At 42.5% G+C, this 16,194-nt stretch overlaps 1 protein-coding gene across 1 annotated transcript; it reads right to left on the reverse strand.

The window, feature by feature from the left end:
- Nucleotides 1–5,924: 5,924 nt before the first annotated feature.
- ANKRD1 (ankyrin repeat domain 1) lies at nucleotides 5,925–15,259 on the reverse strand. Its single transcript, NM_001252178.1, is given in 9 exon segments — nucleotides 5,925–6,760; nucleotides 9,245–9,343; nucleotides 9,471–9,569; nucleotides 9,676–9,774; nucleotides 11,281–11,379; nucleotides 12,853–12,960; nucleotides 13,300–13,437; nucleotides 14,330–14,509; nucleotides 15,181–15,259. Coding segments are annotated over 9 exon segments (960 nt in total). The 5' UTR covers nucleotides 15,208–15,259; the 3' UTR covers nucleotides 5,925–6,649.
- Between the last annotated feature and the right edge of the window lie 935 nt (nucleotides 15,260–16,194).

Consider the following 16,194-nt stretch of genomic DNA (forward strand, 5'->3'; position numbering starts at 1 on the left):
TCATTTAGTATTTGTCTTTCTCAGTCTGACTTAATTCCTTTAGCATCATATCCTCAAAGTCCATCTGTGGTGTCACAAATGGAAAGATTTCTTCTTACTTTATGGCCAAGTAGTAGTCTATCTTATATACACACACAGCACGTTTATCCATGCTTCATTTGTTCCTTTGTTGATGGACATTTAAGTTGTTTCCATAACTTAGCTATGTGACTAGCACTGTTGTGAACATAGTAGTGTATATATCTTTACAAATTTGTGCTTTCGTATTCGTTGGATAAATTCCCAGAAGTGTAATAGCTGAGTCATGGTGGTTCTCTTCTTAATTTTTTGAGGAATCTCCATAGTATTTTTCTTATTTGCATTTCCACCAATAGTGTGTGAGGGGTCCCTTTTCTCCACATCCTGTGTATAACATTTTATATTTCTTGCCTTTTTGATAAGAGCCACATTTCCAAGAGGCAGTCAGGCATGACACAGGTATTAGCATTATCTTTCTGCATGTTGTCTCCTCAGGCAAGGGAAACAAATGCAAAAGTAAAAGGCTGCAAGCAAAAGAAACCCACCAGCAAAATGAACAAAGAGCCAACAAGGACCTACTGAATAGTACAGGGAACAATAATAAATATTGTGTAATAAACTATAAAGGAGAGGAATCTGAAAAAGTATCGTGTGTGTGTGTGTGTGTGTGTGTGTGTGTGTAAAAGTTTGTAAAAAAAAAAAGGCAACCTTTTGAATGGGAAGATATTAATGTATCAGATGAGGGGTTAATAGCCAAAATATATTTTAAAAAATTCATATCACTAACAAAACACTAAACAACCCAATTAAAAAATGGGCAGAGAATCTGAATATAGACATTTTTCCAGAGATGTACAGATGACTAATAATTGACTCATGGAGAGATGGTCAATATCACTTATTCAAATCAAAGCTAAATGAAATAACCACTTTTCTTCTTTAAAGAGAACGGAACTCAAAAACGAAGATCTCCCATCAGTGGAACCATACTTCAAAGAATAGGCTTTGAAATGATGTGAAAGTCGCTCAGTCCATGGAATTCTCTAGGCTAGAATACTGGAGTGGATAGCCTTTCCCTTCTCCAGGGGATCTTCCCATCCCAGGGATTGAACCCAGGTCTCCCGCGTTGCAGGCGGATTCTTTACCAGCTGAGCCACAAGGGAGGCCCGTGAGTGCACAAAAGATTGCACGTGAGTGAACATTTACATATTTTAACTTGGAACTTTTAAGGGGATGTGTATTCAACTTACTTTTGGTGCACCTCCATAATCTACGTTTTCAACCGACTGTATATTAGCCCCATCTGTGCCAGATATAATATTGAGGACTCTCATGTTATATTGGAAAGGAAGTAAAGTTACGGCAGAATGTGAGTCTTGTTTGAAACATTTCAAGAAAAGCAACTGGATGGAGATGAGAAATGCAGGTGCTTCTTAGTTTGCATACATCTGTCATGTATCTGCAGTTGATGGCTGGTCACCACTGAAGAGAAGCAGGCAGGGCTTTTTAAAGTTTGCTTTTGTTAGAACATGAACTGGTTTAATTGTAACAAGCTGACTACCTTTATTTCAGCAAGGTGGTCAGTTATAAATACGAAAGCCAATAATTTTAATTAATATTTTATAACAGTAACTTGTTATAAAATACCATTTTAAAAGATGGTCCTAATCACAGATATGTTACCAAGAAATGATGGAACTCACGAAGAAAACTCTTAGAGGATGTGGGAAATTAAGACCTGGAATACGTCAAGGGAGATAAGGTCAAATTCTTCCCCAGTTTATGAATTTAACAAAGTCCAAAACAATGTATATATTACTGTTTGTGTTTACTTTTTGCTTTTAGGCTTCATATTTCGAAAGAAAAAAATGGAGACTAGCTAGGGAACTCAGTAGCGAAACACTGGGAGGGACTTGGAATGGTGATTATTACAGAGTACAACAGAAACCTAGTAACTAAAACTATAATTGGTGCAGAAATCCATGTAGATGAATGAAAGAGCTGGGAGTCCAGAACACTCCAGTTACAAGAAGTGACCAGATTGTTCAGATAGCGGTGTTGAAACAACTGGTTACTTAGCAGGAGAGGCAGGACAGCATAGTACAGTAAAGTGCAAAGACTGAAGACGTGCTGCCCGAACTGCTAGTACTTACTGTCCGTGACCTTGGGCGAATGACGTAACCACTCTGCATCACTTCTCTTCTCCCAGTAGTGGTATTGCAAGGGTTAAGTAGATTGAAATTTGTAGAAGGCTCAGAGCAGAACCACAGGGTCACCGAGTCGGACAGGACTGAGCGACTTCACTCTCACTTTTCACTTTCATGCCTTGAAGAAGGAAATGGCAACCCACTCCAGTGTTCTTGCCTGGAGAATCCCAGGGACAGGGACAGCCTGATGGGCTGCCGTCTATGGGGTCGCACAGAGTCAGACACGACTGAAGCGACTTTGCAGCAGCAGAGCAGAACCTGTCGTGTAGAATATTCCTACTATGTATCAACTGTGATTCTGTCATTTAGGGGAAAAAGTTCACTCCCTATCTCATAGCCAGGACACATAAATTCAAGTGGATTAAGTTATTTTTTAAAAAATAAGATTGGATTGGAAAAGACCTAAACACAGTCACCAAAGCCAGAAAATAGAAAAGCTTAATCAGTTTGTCTCTATAAAAATGTAGTGTTAGAAAAGTGCAAACAACTAGGACGGTATATTTGCAATGCATGTTCCAGCGAGGTTTAGCATTCTTGGCTTTTTTAAAAGAGATTGCTTTTAAAAAGCAAATATGCAGCATGATAAATACTGCTAGTGTCATCCAGAATCTTTTTACCTGGTGGTACCCCCTCCCCCACAGCTGCTGCAGATGTTAGGTATTAACTGTTTATCCTCACCCTCCCCCAGAGAGTGCCCAGGGCTGGTTGTCCCAGAAATGCTTGGGAAGGTTTCTCCCCACCCCTGGAGGTTGGCGCTTGCTGGATGCCTGATGCAGGGCATTACAGCCTGGCCTTCTGGTCTCTGTGGTGCAGTTTATGCTCCTGAGCTCCCCATGGAATGAGATTTAGGGGAGACTTCTGAAACCACCTCCGTGCCTCTTCTCCTACCCTATCGTCTCCCTCAGTCCCTTATAGAGCATTCTCAAGAAATCACACAAGAATCCTCATTTGAAGTGCCTCTTCCAGGGAACCTGACTTAATAGAAAATTGAGCAAAAAAAACTGACCCAGAAAAATGCTCAACAAACCTGAAGATGCTGAACATTTTTTTAGTAATTGGGAAAACCATCAAAAATACGTATTTCCATTGCTGATTGGGTTGAAAAAATAAAAGATTATGAGTATTTTCTTGATTGTGGGGAAAGGCTAAGGGATAATTTGATACCAACCTTATAGATACTTCTATAAATGCATTTCTTCAGAAATGGTTAGGTGTAAAGGATGGGTAAGGATAGGCATTGCAACAATGTCTAAAATGGGAAAATGGAAACAACCTCAGTGCCCAATAATGATAGGATTAGTTAAACGATCCATTGTACATTGAAACAAGACTATCATTTATAAAAATGTCTGGAATAAGTCGTTCAATTGACAATAAAGTTATAAAGCTAAGTGTATGGTGCCCATATGTAATGTGCACAGAAATAACCAGTGCCATGAACTAGGGTTATAGGGAATATGTGTTTTCTTCATTAGTCATTTCCATAATCGGCTTATTAATGAGCATGTGTTGCTTGTTCAAGGGGAGAAGACATTTTTTCATTTAGGAGGTAAAGGTAGCATGATAGATGTTATGACACGGAAAAAAAAAAGTACAGCAGGAACACACGAGACGAAAAAGTCCAAGTAAGGATCAAGGATGGCTTCCTGGAGGACGAACAGCTGCCCCGAAAGGGAGGAATGAGGAGAAATTATGCAGTGGGGTGGGAAGAAGAGCCTTCCAGGGGGTTGGCACAGTATATGAGAACAAAAGCTGGTGCCTAGGGTTTTTTTAGAAGCTGGAAATTCAGTTGAGTTGAAATTTACTGTTTAGCTAGGCAAGTAATGAGAAATGGATGAGAATAAAGAGAACAGCAGCCAGATTTCAAGAGTTTTTGAAAATGGTAAGGCATTTTTATTTCATCCTGAGGGCAATGGGCAATCACTGAAAATTTTTGTAGAGAAGAATGACAAGATTTGCATTTTAGAAAAATCACCCTGGCTGCAACTTGAACACACTGGAGGAAAGTTAAGCTGAGGCATTTCGGAACCAGGGAGGTGATAGGTAGCCTGAACTAGGAGTGGCCCCTGGGACAAGAGGAAGTGGACAGATAACAGAGCCCCTTAGGTGGTATTCTTGGTAAGCAGTCCTGTGGTTATTTGAAAGAGGGATGAGGCAAAGGGCAAGTCTATAACAACTTCCAAGACTCTCCACTGGCCAGCGGGCCATTCCCTTCACTAATAACACAAGTGATAGACTGCGGGCAAAGAGCTGGCTCAGGTTGGAAGACGGCTTATAAATGTTGACCACGTGACAGGAACGAAGGTTGTTGCCTCAAGTGTTTCTCTTCTCAAGTAGCAAAGGTCACTGAGCTGCCCTTGTTACACTGAAACTTACGCTGTCTTGATTCTCATGCTCCCTACTTCTGTACTAGTGCAAATCTTTATATGTAGGAACACAAAAGTGTTTTAACCCCTTACTTCCTTCTCTCGTTTACCTTCCAGTTCTTGTGGGGAAGGGAACTTGAGGAAGACATAGAAAACTTGGCCACATAATAACACCCAAATTGTGCTGTGGGAGACGTCAGTGTAGCAAGGGAGATGCTGCCTGTGTAGTAGCTGCTTTGCTTAGAAAAGATGGAAGGATCCTGAACCATAAGGATCTGATGGGTTAGAGCCAGCAGGATCCTCTAGGGAGGGCAGGGGGTGGCAGAAGGGTATTGAGAGGGAGGGATATAACAGAATGAAGCTCCTGAGGCCCCCAGGAGGTGGATGCTACAAATTGTTCAGAGACCAGATAGAAGAGGCACAGAAATATTTCACACCAGCCTTAGAACTCCATGATCAGCTAACTGAAGGATCTTCTGGTTATGGATTGGGCCTGCACGCCCTCAAAGTGTTGGCGACACAGCTGAGAGGTCATGAGTATTATACCATCTAAAGTGGGTTTTGGTAGGGGTACCAGCGCAGATGTTTCACCCTGGCCTTCAAACATTTCCACAAGTGACAAACGTCCCCCATAACCTTGCCCTTTTCTACATTCTCTCTGCTGCCTAGAACACCGTGCTTGAATAACTCCAGTTTATTGTTCAGACTCCTCCGGGAAAGTCCCCCCACTCAAAGAAGTCTTTGTAGAAACTCCTTCCCCCGCCTCCCCATCGAATGATGGGCCTCCGCAGCTTAGACTCTCAGCACGCTGTGCTTCTTACTTCATTGTGCTTACTGCAGATTGTTACCATGTATTTATTTCTGTGATCACATCCTTAATAGTCCTAGGAAGTCCTTGGGCAGCTTTGACACTAGTAGCTGGTGTCCACAATAATTGCTAAACCTCAGATTAGTTAAACCCCAGGGGGAACGTTTTAAGGAATCATTAACTTGTAGTAATCATTTTGCCCACCAGAGGTCCCTTTCTCCCCATCACTGGGGCCAAAAGAGCTTGAACTCCTGTGTATCCTCCTACTTTTCACAGCCATGCTGCTCATTGAAGACTGGTATACCACCACTTCTGCATTGCCCAGGGGCTTGTCAGTAATGCAGAATCTCAGGCCCCACCCACACTGGAGGAATCAGAATCAGCATTTTAACAAGAGTCTCAGGTGATCTGTGTACACATGAAATACTGCGAAGCACAGTTCTACAGAACATTCATAATCTGAAAAGCTTGGAAGACAAAACCCCATCTAAATGGCCCTTCCACCAGAACTAAAGAAGGAAGGAGGTTTAGAATCTGCTTTTATTATGAATATAAAATATACATACAACATAATACACATTTACACATTTACAGTTTGCAGTTAGTTTCACTTTTTTGAGCACATTTGGTTCTGCACGGCCCAGTGGCCCATGTTCCTTCCACGTACACTCAAGACATTCTCTTCACCTTGGTACATACTTGGTGAGAAATACCAGGCCCAGGCGTCAACTGGCCAGCTTTACTGTCTTCCCAGAATCACTTTCATTCTGTTTCCCCTTCTGCTGCTACAGGCTTTCCATGGCCTCAAACTTCAGCATTAAAAATGCAGGAGAAAAGAGGGCTGCAGTAATCCCCTTTGTCTTTCAAAATCACCTTGAAACATCTCACCTGAGTGAGGTGATACATCATAGGCATTGCTGGTTAACATAGTGTAAGAACTACCTACGGGGAGGCTCTGACGTGTCACATACAAACTAAGCTTGTTCACCAAATGAATGATCACAAAGGATCTGAGTATCGGTGGTATCGCAGTAAATAAATAAGTTAACTGGAATAAATACAAATAAATAGAGTGAGTTTCACTACGGAAAATGTCAATGCCTACATCCCTGTGCTCCAAACCTCATTAGGTGCCACTTTACAACAGGTTGATAAACAGAAGCTGGATTTCTCTATGAGTCGCTCTTTGGGGCAACGCCTTCCATGTGCTGGTACAGAGCAGCCAATGGAATCGTTTGTCATCGCTTTTCTCAGAATGTTGCTATGCGAGAGGCTTTGTAGGAGTTCTCTCTGAGGCTGTCAAATATGGCTTTGGTTCCATTCTGCCAGTGTAGCACCAGATCCATCGGAGTCTTCCCAGCCTGAGCGAAACAGAGGAGGGAATTTGACTTCCAGTTTGAAGGCGTCTATAAGTTCATCTCCTGTGTGTGTGTGTGTGTATTTAATGAGGTAATGGATAGGTATATGTTACTGAGGTGTTTTATGTTTCCCACTATGATTTGCAGTTTATTTTCAAACCAGTCCTTTACAGTTTCTCACAGGAATGCTTTTGGCATTTCAAATTAGCAGGTCAGCGGTGTTTGGTTTTTTTGCCCCACTGTGGGAGTATCCCAGGTGTTGGTAAAAATCCCTAGTCCCTTGACACTAAATAGCAGGCTTAAGCCAAATCACTGTGAAATTCAAAAGATGCCTCTGTACTTATACAAGGTACTGCAGAATGGGCATGGAGAGGTAGCAGTATCTACCTGGTCAAAATCCAGTTCCTATCAGTTTGGAAAATGATTCCTGACTGATAAAAACTGGTGGGATATGAGCTGCTGCAACACCTTGGCTTAATTACACAGGTACCACTCCAGGGAGTAGGTTTTTCACAGCTGCTCAAAAGTTACACTGGGCTCTCCCAGGAAATTTATTTTTCTTGGAGATGATATCAATGATTTTTGAGATCAAAATTTTTTTTACTTTATGTCTCAAGATATTTACAAAAATTAAAATCATGTCACCTCTCAATTCTTGCCTTTCAATTTGAGAAGTCCTAAAATTTTCCATCTCTATCTATTCAGAAGCCTCTCTTTATCCCAGAGATTGCAAACTGGCAGCTTTGAGATGCAAATCAGTCTAGAGACCTGTTTTGGCCCAAACAGAGCTTAGATTTTTTAAAAATTGGAATTAATTGGCAACAGTTGGAAATTAGGAAATTTCCCAATTGAATCTGTGATCTCTCTGAAAAAAAACTGGAAGGCTTGGCCGCACAATATCCATGGTTTCATGGAGCAGGAAGGGACTGGATTCGGGAAGGACTGCTGCCTTATGTGCACAGAGCCTGCAGCCACCATAAAGTCATTTATGTGATCTGCCTGGTCCCTAGGCGGATTTGAGTTAATGTCCCTGCAACCTTAATTTTGGACCCTCTCACCCTGTAGCATGTGCCGTGGGGAACACTTATCAGCAGATGTGAAGACAGAGTTTGGGACAATGATACAATAATGGTACAGTAGTGTAGTGTTTACAGTTCCCTTCAAGATGGTGTCCAGTAACCTAGCAGTCTTTTTTGGAAATATCCATCCATTGGGTCAATGACATTTATAGTTCTAGAACCTTTATGCTGGATTTTTACTGAAAATGCAGAGCTCTGAGACCTATTTGTATATTTAGGGCTATTTTTCCATGAATTCCTTAAACTCCTTTGTATTGAAATTTATCTCGTGATTCCCTGGCTATTTACACAGTCTCTCCAAATCTATATGCTTTTGATCTCTGCCTGAAAAAAATTATATTTTCTGCAGCTTTGGGGGTTTTGTTGAATCTACTCTTTCCGATGGTTTAAATTATTTGATAAGATCAATCCCATATCAAGGATGAGGGGACCCTACTGTTAACACTTTCCCAACCCAAGCAGTCTCTATTTATTGCTTTATTTTGTTCCTGTCACCAAGACAGGGTTTTTTTTTGGTTTTTTTTTTTTTGAATGATGAAGTATTCCTCTCAGTCTTATAGTAACACAGTAAGAGGAGGAAATGATTCACAGTAAAAGATGACTGGGTTTTTTTTTCCCCTTTCTTTGTAAAGTGATTCTCCAAAAGCCTCTTTCAAATTACTTCTTCAGTACTTTACACTCATTCCTCCCAGTGGTATTTTTAACGCTTGTATTAGATGATGCTTGACTAGGAATTGGACCATGAGGAAAATCTGGTTACATTCCCTGGCTTACAGATGAAGCTAAATTAACATGTACTTGTAAAAGGGATTTATACAAGCATTTTCTGGGCCTAAATATAAGAAACTATTTTGAGGGATGCGCAACTAAACCAAAGAGGAGAATGAATAGAAATTAGCTCAAAAATAAAGGCAAACGCATGGCTACCTCTGTAAGAAAGTGGTAGCATTCACGCTGTTGTAAGAGGGGAAGGACTGTTCACAATCACTCGGATTCAGTGTTGAATCATTTGAGTTCCTTGACCCTCGGCTGCACGGACCACTGCGGAATTTTCAAAAGCTTCAGGAATGGTGGGTGTCTTTATTCCTGACTATCCCGGCCCAGCTCAGCCAGGGATGGCCAAGGCAGACACTGCTTGTGTCTGTGAAGGTGGGTGGTTTGACCATCTTTTATTTTCAATACCAAATTTTAAAAGAATTCCTAAATGCTGTGTTAGGCATTACCCATCTCTGACTAGGTGACCTGCGTCCTTGCCAAGGTCAGCAATATCCTTATGGGAAGGAACGGAGCATTTAAATCATCAAAAGACCCCCGAAATGCTACCGTTGTGAGGCTATTTTCAAGTACGTGAGCCATACTTCTGTTCATTAGAAAGCCGGCAAACAAGGCCCCTGGCCCGAGTACTTACACAGTTCTTGACGTTGAGGTCGGCGCCATACGTAATCAGGAGTCGGATCATCTTGTACCGATTCAGCCTCACGGCATCATGCAAGGGAGTATCTCCTTCCTAGAGAACAGAGGCTAATAGTGGGCCTGAGGCCAGGAAGTGGGTCCCGAAAGGATGCCCAGCAGGGCTGGTGATCCCAATAAACGAGTGAAGGTTTTAGGAGGCCGAACTCTGCCGGCCTACTCACCCGGTCTTTGGCGTTGAGGTCTGCCTCGCAGGCGATGAGATGCTCTGCGCACTCGTAGTGGCCAGTCCTCACCGCGACATGCAGCGCGGTGCTGAGCAACTACGAAATGGAAGCGCCCGTTGGGTCCCTGGGCGTGAGGACAAAGGGTGTCCCAGGCCCCAACGCAGGTGTGAAGGGGAGGAGGGGAACGGGGTAGGAGAACTACCTTATCGCGCGCACTGATTTTGGCGCCTTTGTTCAGCAACAGTTTTAAGACATCCAGGCTTCCTCCGCGGCTTGCCCAGTGGATTGCTGTGGATTCAAGCTATAAGAGGGAGGTAAAAGGACATGACTCAGTGGAAGAGGAACCTGGTCAGAGGAATTAGTTCTTGGTTTCTAAGACCTAGGAATACCAGGTTTGCTAGGGCATCTGTGATGGCACTGGGCTGTCCTGGTCTAGGTTGCCAGTTCTAACTATTGTAGTTCAAATCTCTTGCCAAATGTTTTGGCAGAAATGTGCGAACGTGAGTGTATGCTCTCCTGTGTATGTATCTATGTGCATGTTTGCGTCATTAGGAGGTTCTCGATAAACCTAATCTTTTTAAGAGAGGATAAGAATTAAAACGTACTGAGAATTTCGTGGTGCCCACATGGTGCCACCTACTTCAGACGCATGGATGCTCCTGGCAGCATAGGGAAGTGGGCGTTCCTGTGCTCATTTTGCAAATGAGAAAAAGGAGCCTCCAAACTATACAAATTTTTTGCCCGAGGAAACACAGCTAGTAAGTGGCGGAAGAGTTATGCCAACCCACAGTGTGCCTGGAACGTTTAACCACTTTTGCCAGATAAACTCAAAAGTTCCAGACAAATGTACGGATTTTAAAATTCTGGCAGAAAAGAAGTAGTTCCTTCCGAAAATATTCATCTTTTGGAAGAGACACGCCTCTTCCGGTGTCCCTATTGTCTTCCGCCAGCACACCGTCATCTACCTCCGCCGTCCTCGTCTGTGGTTACTGCACTTAATCACAGTAGAAAATCTGGTATATCCCTGGCCCTCCAAATATCATGCTCATGAATTTTTGTGTCTTTTCGCGCAAACTTTATATTTTGTTTCTTTACTTGTTTTTCTGTGTGTGTATCTTCTGGGTTCAGTTTTAGCCAAATACTTTAGGCTTTTCCAGTCCCTTTTCCACTCTGCTTGAAAAGTCAAATTGAGCTGTATTTAAATAAATAAAGCATTTTTCCCCCCAGCTCAATCTTCATTTCGTAGGATATACTATATACTGGTCTGCATAGAAATCACAGTGGTTGAATTACTGAGATCTGAATAGCAGCTAACTTCCCATAGATGCAATTCATTTTGTGGGCAGTCTAGCCCCAAATCTCACTGATGGCAATCAGCATCTATCAAATAAGGTGTGCACCTAGAGAATTCTGAGATGTTATTGGCAGCCAAGGGTCAGGAGCAGGTGGCCACGTATGATGGAAGGATAGGGATGCTGAAAGGCAAGAGTTGACTGTATTACTTCTCAGTAAGGCTACTGACTTGATAACGACCCAGGTCTTTGATGAGAATATTGAATTCTGTCCAACAGCTCTCACTTCCTTCTTTTCCCTGAAATACTCCTCTCCTTTTCAGTATGTATGGAAAATACTTTCCACATGACCTAGTTCCATCTCCCAACTTCCCTTTGTATGGAGAAATAAGCTTCTGCCTAGTTCTCTCAGATCAATCTTCAATACAATTGGCCCCATTTTTCATTGTAGATTTTCTCAAGCTTCACAGAGTCTACTTACTTTGGCTCATTTCCAAACAAAGAGATATATTTACCATATCACGGAATTCGATCTGGGCTCCAGCTTCTATTAACTTCTCCACAATTGCCAAATGTCCTTCCAAGCATGCCCTGTGAAGAGCTGTCCGTTTATACTGTCAGAATAGAGGTTTTAAAAAGAGTGAGAGAGAGCAATGCATATAAAACTGAGTATAAATCCTTTCTAAGAAATAGGAAGCTGGGGATTCTGATGACCTAGCTGATAGAAACTTGAGTTCTTCTTTATGAGTTAGAAATGTCAAATTTACTAAAATTATCGACTGGAACAATTATTCCGCAACTGAAATTTGCATCTCCTGCAATACACGTTTCTAAGTGATTAGAGGTCTTCGTCGAGGCATGTGGACTTAAAGATTCAAAACTACCCTTTCTTGTGTTTTGTGCCCTCATAATTTCTGTAGTATCTGCCATGCAGTTCAGGCTATTTCCTTCCTTTGGGACTGCTGTTAGGTTGACTATCAAAAAGTATTCATTTTTAAGATAACGAAAGACATTTTTCTTTCAGCTTCAGAAATGATTCCCCATTCCAATTCTTAGGGGAAAGGAGTCAAAAAAGGATTAGTGATGTCTGATAAATTGGCTTCAAATAATGGATTAATGGGCTTCCCAGGTGGTATCCCTGGTGGCTCAGAGGGTAAAGAATCTGCCTGCAATGCAGGAGACCCAGGCTTGATCTCTGGGCCGAGAAGATCCGCTGGAGAAGGGAACAGAAACCCACTCCAGTATTCTTGTCTGGAGAATGCCATGGACAGAGGAACTGGCGGGCTACAGTCCACGGGGTCACAAAGAGTCAGACAGAACTGAGCGACTAACACTTTCACTTTCACTTCAGGTGGCTCAGTGGTAAAAAATCTGCCTGCCAATGCTGGAAACATAGGAGGCAGCAGATACCATATCTGCATCAGGAAGGGCCCCTGGAGAAGAAAACGGCAACCCACTCCAGTATTCTCGCCTGAAAAACCCCATGAACAGAGGAGCCTGGCAGACTACAGTCTGTGCAGTCGCAGAGTCGGAGACTACTGAGCTCACTCGCAGATGGATTAATAGGCTATTTGTGCTGGAACACTATCAGGCATTATTCCATCCCAATACCCTCTCTTTTTAGATAAGGAAACGGAGGTCCAGAAAATGCAGATTGGCTGCCAAGAATCAAATAAGTGAGTACTGATAGAACCAACACATGAACTCCGGGCCAGAGATTCCCTGTGTAGAGCTGATATATTTGGGTCCAGTCAAAGCTAATGCTAACAATATATTTCTCCAGTCATGAGTGGTTGGTCCTGCCATACTAAAAGTCTATCCCAAAGATCTCAAAATTAAAGGCAAACTGAAAAAGCAGTGGGAAGAAAATGAGAGTGCAAAAAAATAAAGCAATCCATAGCACTGATCCAGCATTTCTTTCTCTGGCCCACTGCACTCCCCTGTTATGCTACTGGCATATGTGGCAGCAGCTGGGGAGACGGTTTCAGGTGGATTGATTTCTGGCACCAGACGAGCAAGCCTGCAGTAAAGCATAAGAAATACAAAATTAACAAGCTGGATTTTGCAGTGCTTTGTATAAGCCTTACCTCATCACAGACATCTGGATTGTTCTTGTCTGACAAGAATTTTTCTATTACTGGCAGTTTATTCTCCAGGGCAGCTTTCAGAAACCTAGGCACATCCACAGGTTCTGTCTAAAGTTTAAAAAAAAAACAGCGTGAGAGTTACCATGGGCTTTCCAACATTCAGTCAAACCCTCCACAGATAGTTATTTCCTTGTAGCCTAAGGCCGAGGGTTTCCCTGGTGGCTCAAACGATAAAGAATCTGCCTGCAATACAAGAGACCCAGGTTCAATATCTGAGTTGGGAAGATTCCCCTGAAGAAGGAAATGGCAACCCACTCCAGTATTCTTGCCCAGAGAGTTCCATGGACAGAGGAGACTGACAGGCAGACCATTGGGTTGCAGTCAGACATGGCTGAGCGACCAACTCCCCCCACCCCCCACGACACAAGGAAGCCAAGCAGTGCTTACCACAATTTCAGGCTCAGGTTCCTTCACAACTGGAACTTTTGTTTTCCTGTATTTTTTCCTTTTCTTCAGTTGAATGATTATTTCAAGATCGTCTAAATTTTCCAGTTTTGATCTTTGTTCTAGTTTTTTCTTCTTGAGCTAAAAAAGAAATCCATGTTTCAAAATATGGCGAGTTCTACTGACAAGCATTCTGGTTGTGTCAAAACAAAATCTGCAAGGTCTGAGCTCAGTATGTGAACAGTTTGAGCAAAAAGATTTAAAAAAATATTTATAATAAATCTTTGACTTGGACTTAGTGCTTTCTTATTAAGTATTTAGGGGTCAAATTTTTCAGCTAATTGCCTTTATCTTCACTTCCCTTGCTTGTAGCGCCAGCTTCTTGTTGAAGATAGAATCTAGTCTCTAAGTGATGATTTTGTAATTATTTCCATAAACAGACCCCAGATTTCTGTAGAATTTTTTTTTATCATGCTCATGAATTTTTTTAATTGAAAAGACTTTACTAATAAGTTTCAAACTCTTAAATTTCAATGCCAGTGTCTTTTAGGTGGCTCACTGAGTGGGGCTCATGAAACAGACTGTCTGGGGACTACATCTGTGGTTAGTAAGTAATGAAAATTCACCCAGCAACGCATTTTGTCGACACAGAAAGTTGCCACAGTCAAACAATGATCCATGAACCACAAACCACATTACTGAGAAAAAGAAGGCTCCCTTCCTTGGGATTAATTAGACAATATAAGACGTCAGAAATTCACTGGACACTTTTCTCTTTCCAAGTCTCTCAGTCAAAACACAGTCGTAGACCATTCGGTGATTGATTCAGAATCCAGAGGTCATAGCCTTGCCAAAGAATTATTTTCTACAACCTGTTCCATAGAAGCTGCTTCTTTATAAGTTAGAAATTGATAAAGAAATACCTTTGGAATGGCTGCATTTATTTGGTTTCTCTCTCATCTCCCTCCTATCTGGCACCTTTGTCTACGCCATCCCCAACCTCCCACTAGTGAATTTCACAGAAGGCCCTTACCTCTGCCTCTCGCTGTTTCTCAGTTTCCCACTGTTGCTCCCCCAGGCTGACAAAGTGGGCCGGAAGTGTTTTCAGGTCTTCTTGCTTCTCTAGAGTGACAGCAGCTTCATATTCTCCATCTCTGAAGTCCTCAGGAAGGAACTCCCCAGCATCCCCACTGCCGTTCTTCTTCCCTGTAACCTACAAGGGAAGAAGGTGGCAGGGTCAGAATAGCAGAGTCCGTCCTGGGGTCCTTCTCCATAAAGGATGCTGCAGGAGGTCCCCTGGCCCTTCCTCCCTGCTGACAGTGGCCTCAGAGCAATGCACTCTCAGAGCTCAGGCTGTGATGCGCTGCCCCAGTGTTCCAGGAATACCTTCAGATACTTGTTCTCTTCTATTGGTTAAATCAAGGTTTAGGTTAGGTTGGTATCTTTAAATCTGCTTTTAACCCACTTAATCATGTTTCTCCTAAGAAAATCCCAACCTCTTCCCCCCACCTCCCCACCAAAGATGTTAAAATTCTTTCATTTTCAGTACTTTTGTTGATCCCTTGCCTTCCTATGGTTTCCAGATATATATTGTTGCAATAGAACTTTTCCCCTAAGGCACTTTGATTACTGTACATGATTCCACACTTCAGTGATAAAACCAAAGGAGAAGATAATAAATAGGGACTATGTAGAGAATTCATTACTGCCAGCTCCTTTTTTTCTAATTTTACTTATTTCATCACATAAATCAACCATTTTCCATATATGACATTTTTCAGAATACCTGTGCATTTTGCCTGGAAGAAAAGAGCGTTTCAATTTTCAAATAAAAGTCAAGGCTGCACCATTTTTCACTGCATAAAAATAATGTGCTTTACATACCAGCTCTTCTACCTTCAGAACCATCATGTTGCCCCGAAGTTCGTCAGTCTGTTTTCCTCCTGAGGAATGAACCCTTGAGTTGCCCTGGGGAGCCCATCTGCTCCAGTGAGCTTATATAGCTAGAGCTGGGTGAGATAATCTTCCAACCTGGGAACCCAAGTAACACCCCTGCCCCCCCTCCCTCCTGGGGCCAACTCAGAGGCAGGTGAATTTTTCATTTCAGACTCAGTGTCTGGGAAGCAGGAGAGGGAGGGGATGACAAGTAACCCCACTGAATATGTGAATCAGGAAGAAATGTGAGAGGGCCATTCCTTTGGCAGTGACCGCACCGCTCAGCAATGCAAGTCATCCTATTTATCAGGGAGCCAGAGGACAGCTGTCTGTTGACATTGCGCCACACCGCTGCTCCTTTTCCTTCTTTGTCAGCTTTCATATGACTAACCCTATCAAGAAAATGTAAATGGCCTGCGTATCACACCGCCAGTAATATCTTTCTGATAACCAGACTTATCAACACGTCACTTGGGGGAAGTGTTGCTTTAGGACATCCTATTCCCATGGGTAAACAGCCCGAGAGGAAAGGACCCAGGTCCTAGTGGCCCTTGTCTATATCTGTTTGGAATCCTCTGGAGTGATGTCGAGGGCTAAAAAGGCCCCATGACATGCCACCTTACCATCATTATAAGAAATTGAAAGCATTCAGTAATACACTTGTATTTTATGGTGTCACAGCCCATAATTAGCACATGACATGCTTACTGTCTTCTAAAACAGCATACTTACTGGAACAATTTTTATTCAAAAAAGTTTCAAAATGTCCTGAGATAGTTTATGAGGCCGATTGTTAGTAACAGTATGACCTTGATCAGGTCATTGAGCCGCAGTTCTGTTGCTGTGGCGAAAAGACACCTGCAGGAGCTGGTGAGAACTGCAGGTCCCTGGGCCCCACTCCAGGACATTCTGTGTCAATTTATGGCTGAGTCCTAGGAGGCCGTGTTTTTCAAAGCACTCAGG

This window comes from Ovis aries, chromosome 22 (genome assembly GCF_016772045.2).
Source record: "Ovis aries strain OAR_USU_Benz2616 breed Rambouillet chromosome 22, ARS-UI_Ramb_v3.0, whole genome shotgun sequence".
In the NCBI taxonomy this organism is placed as follows: domain Eukaryota; kingdom Metazoa; phylum Chordata; class Mammalia; order Artiodactyla; family Bovidae; genus Ovis; species Ovis aries.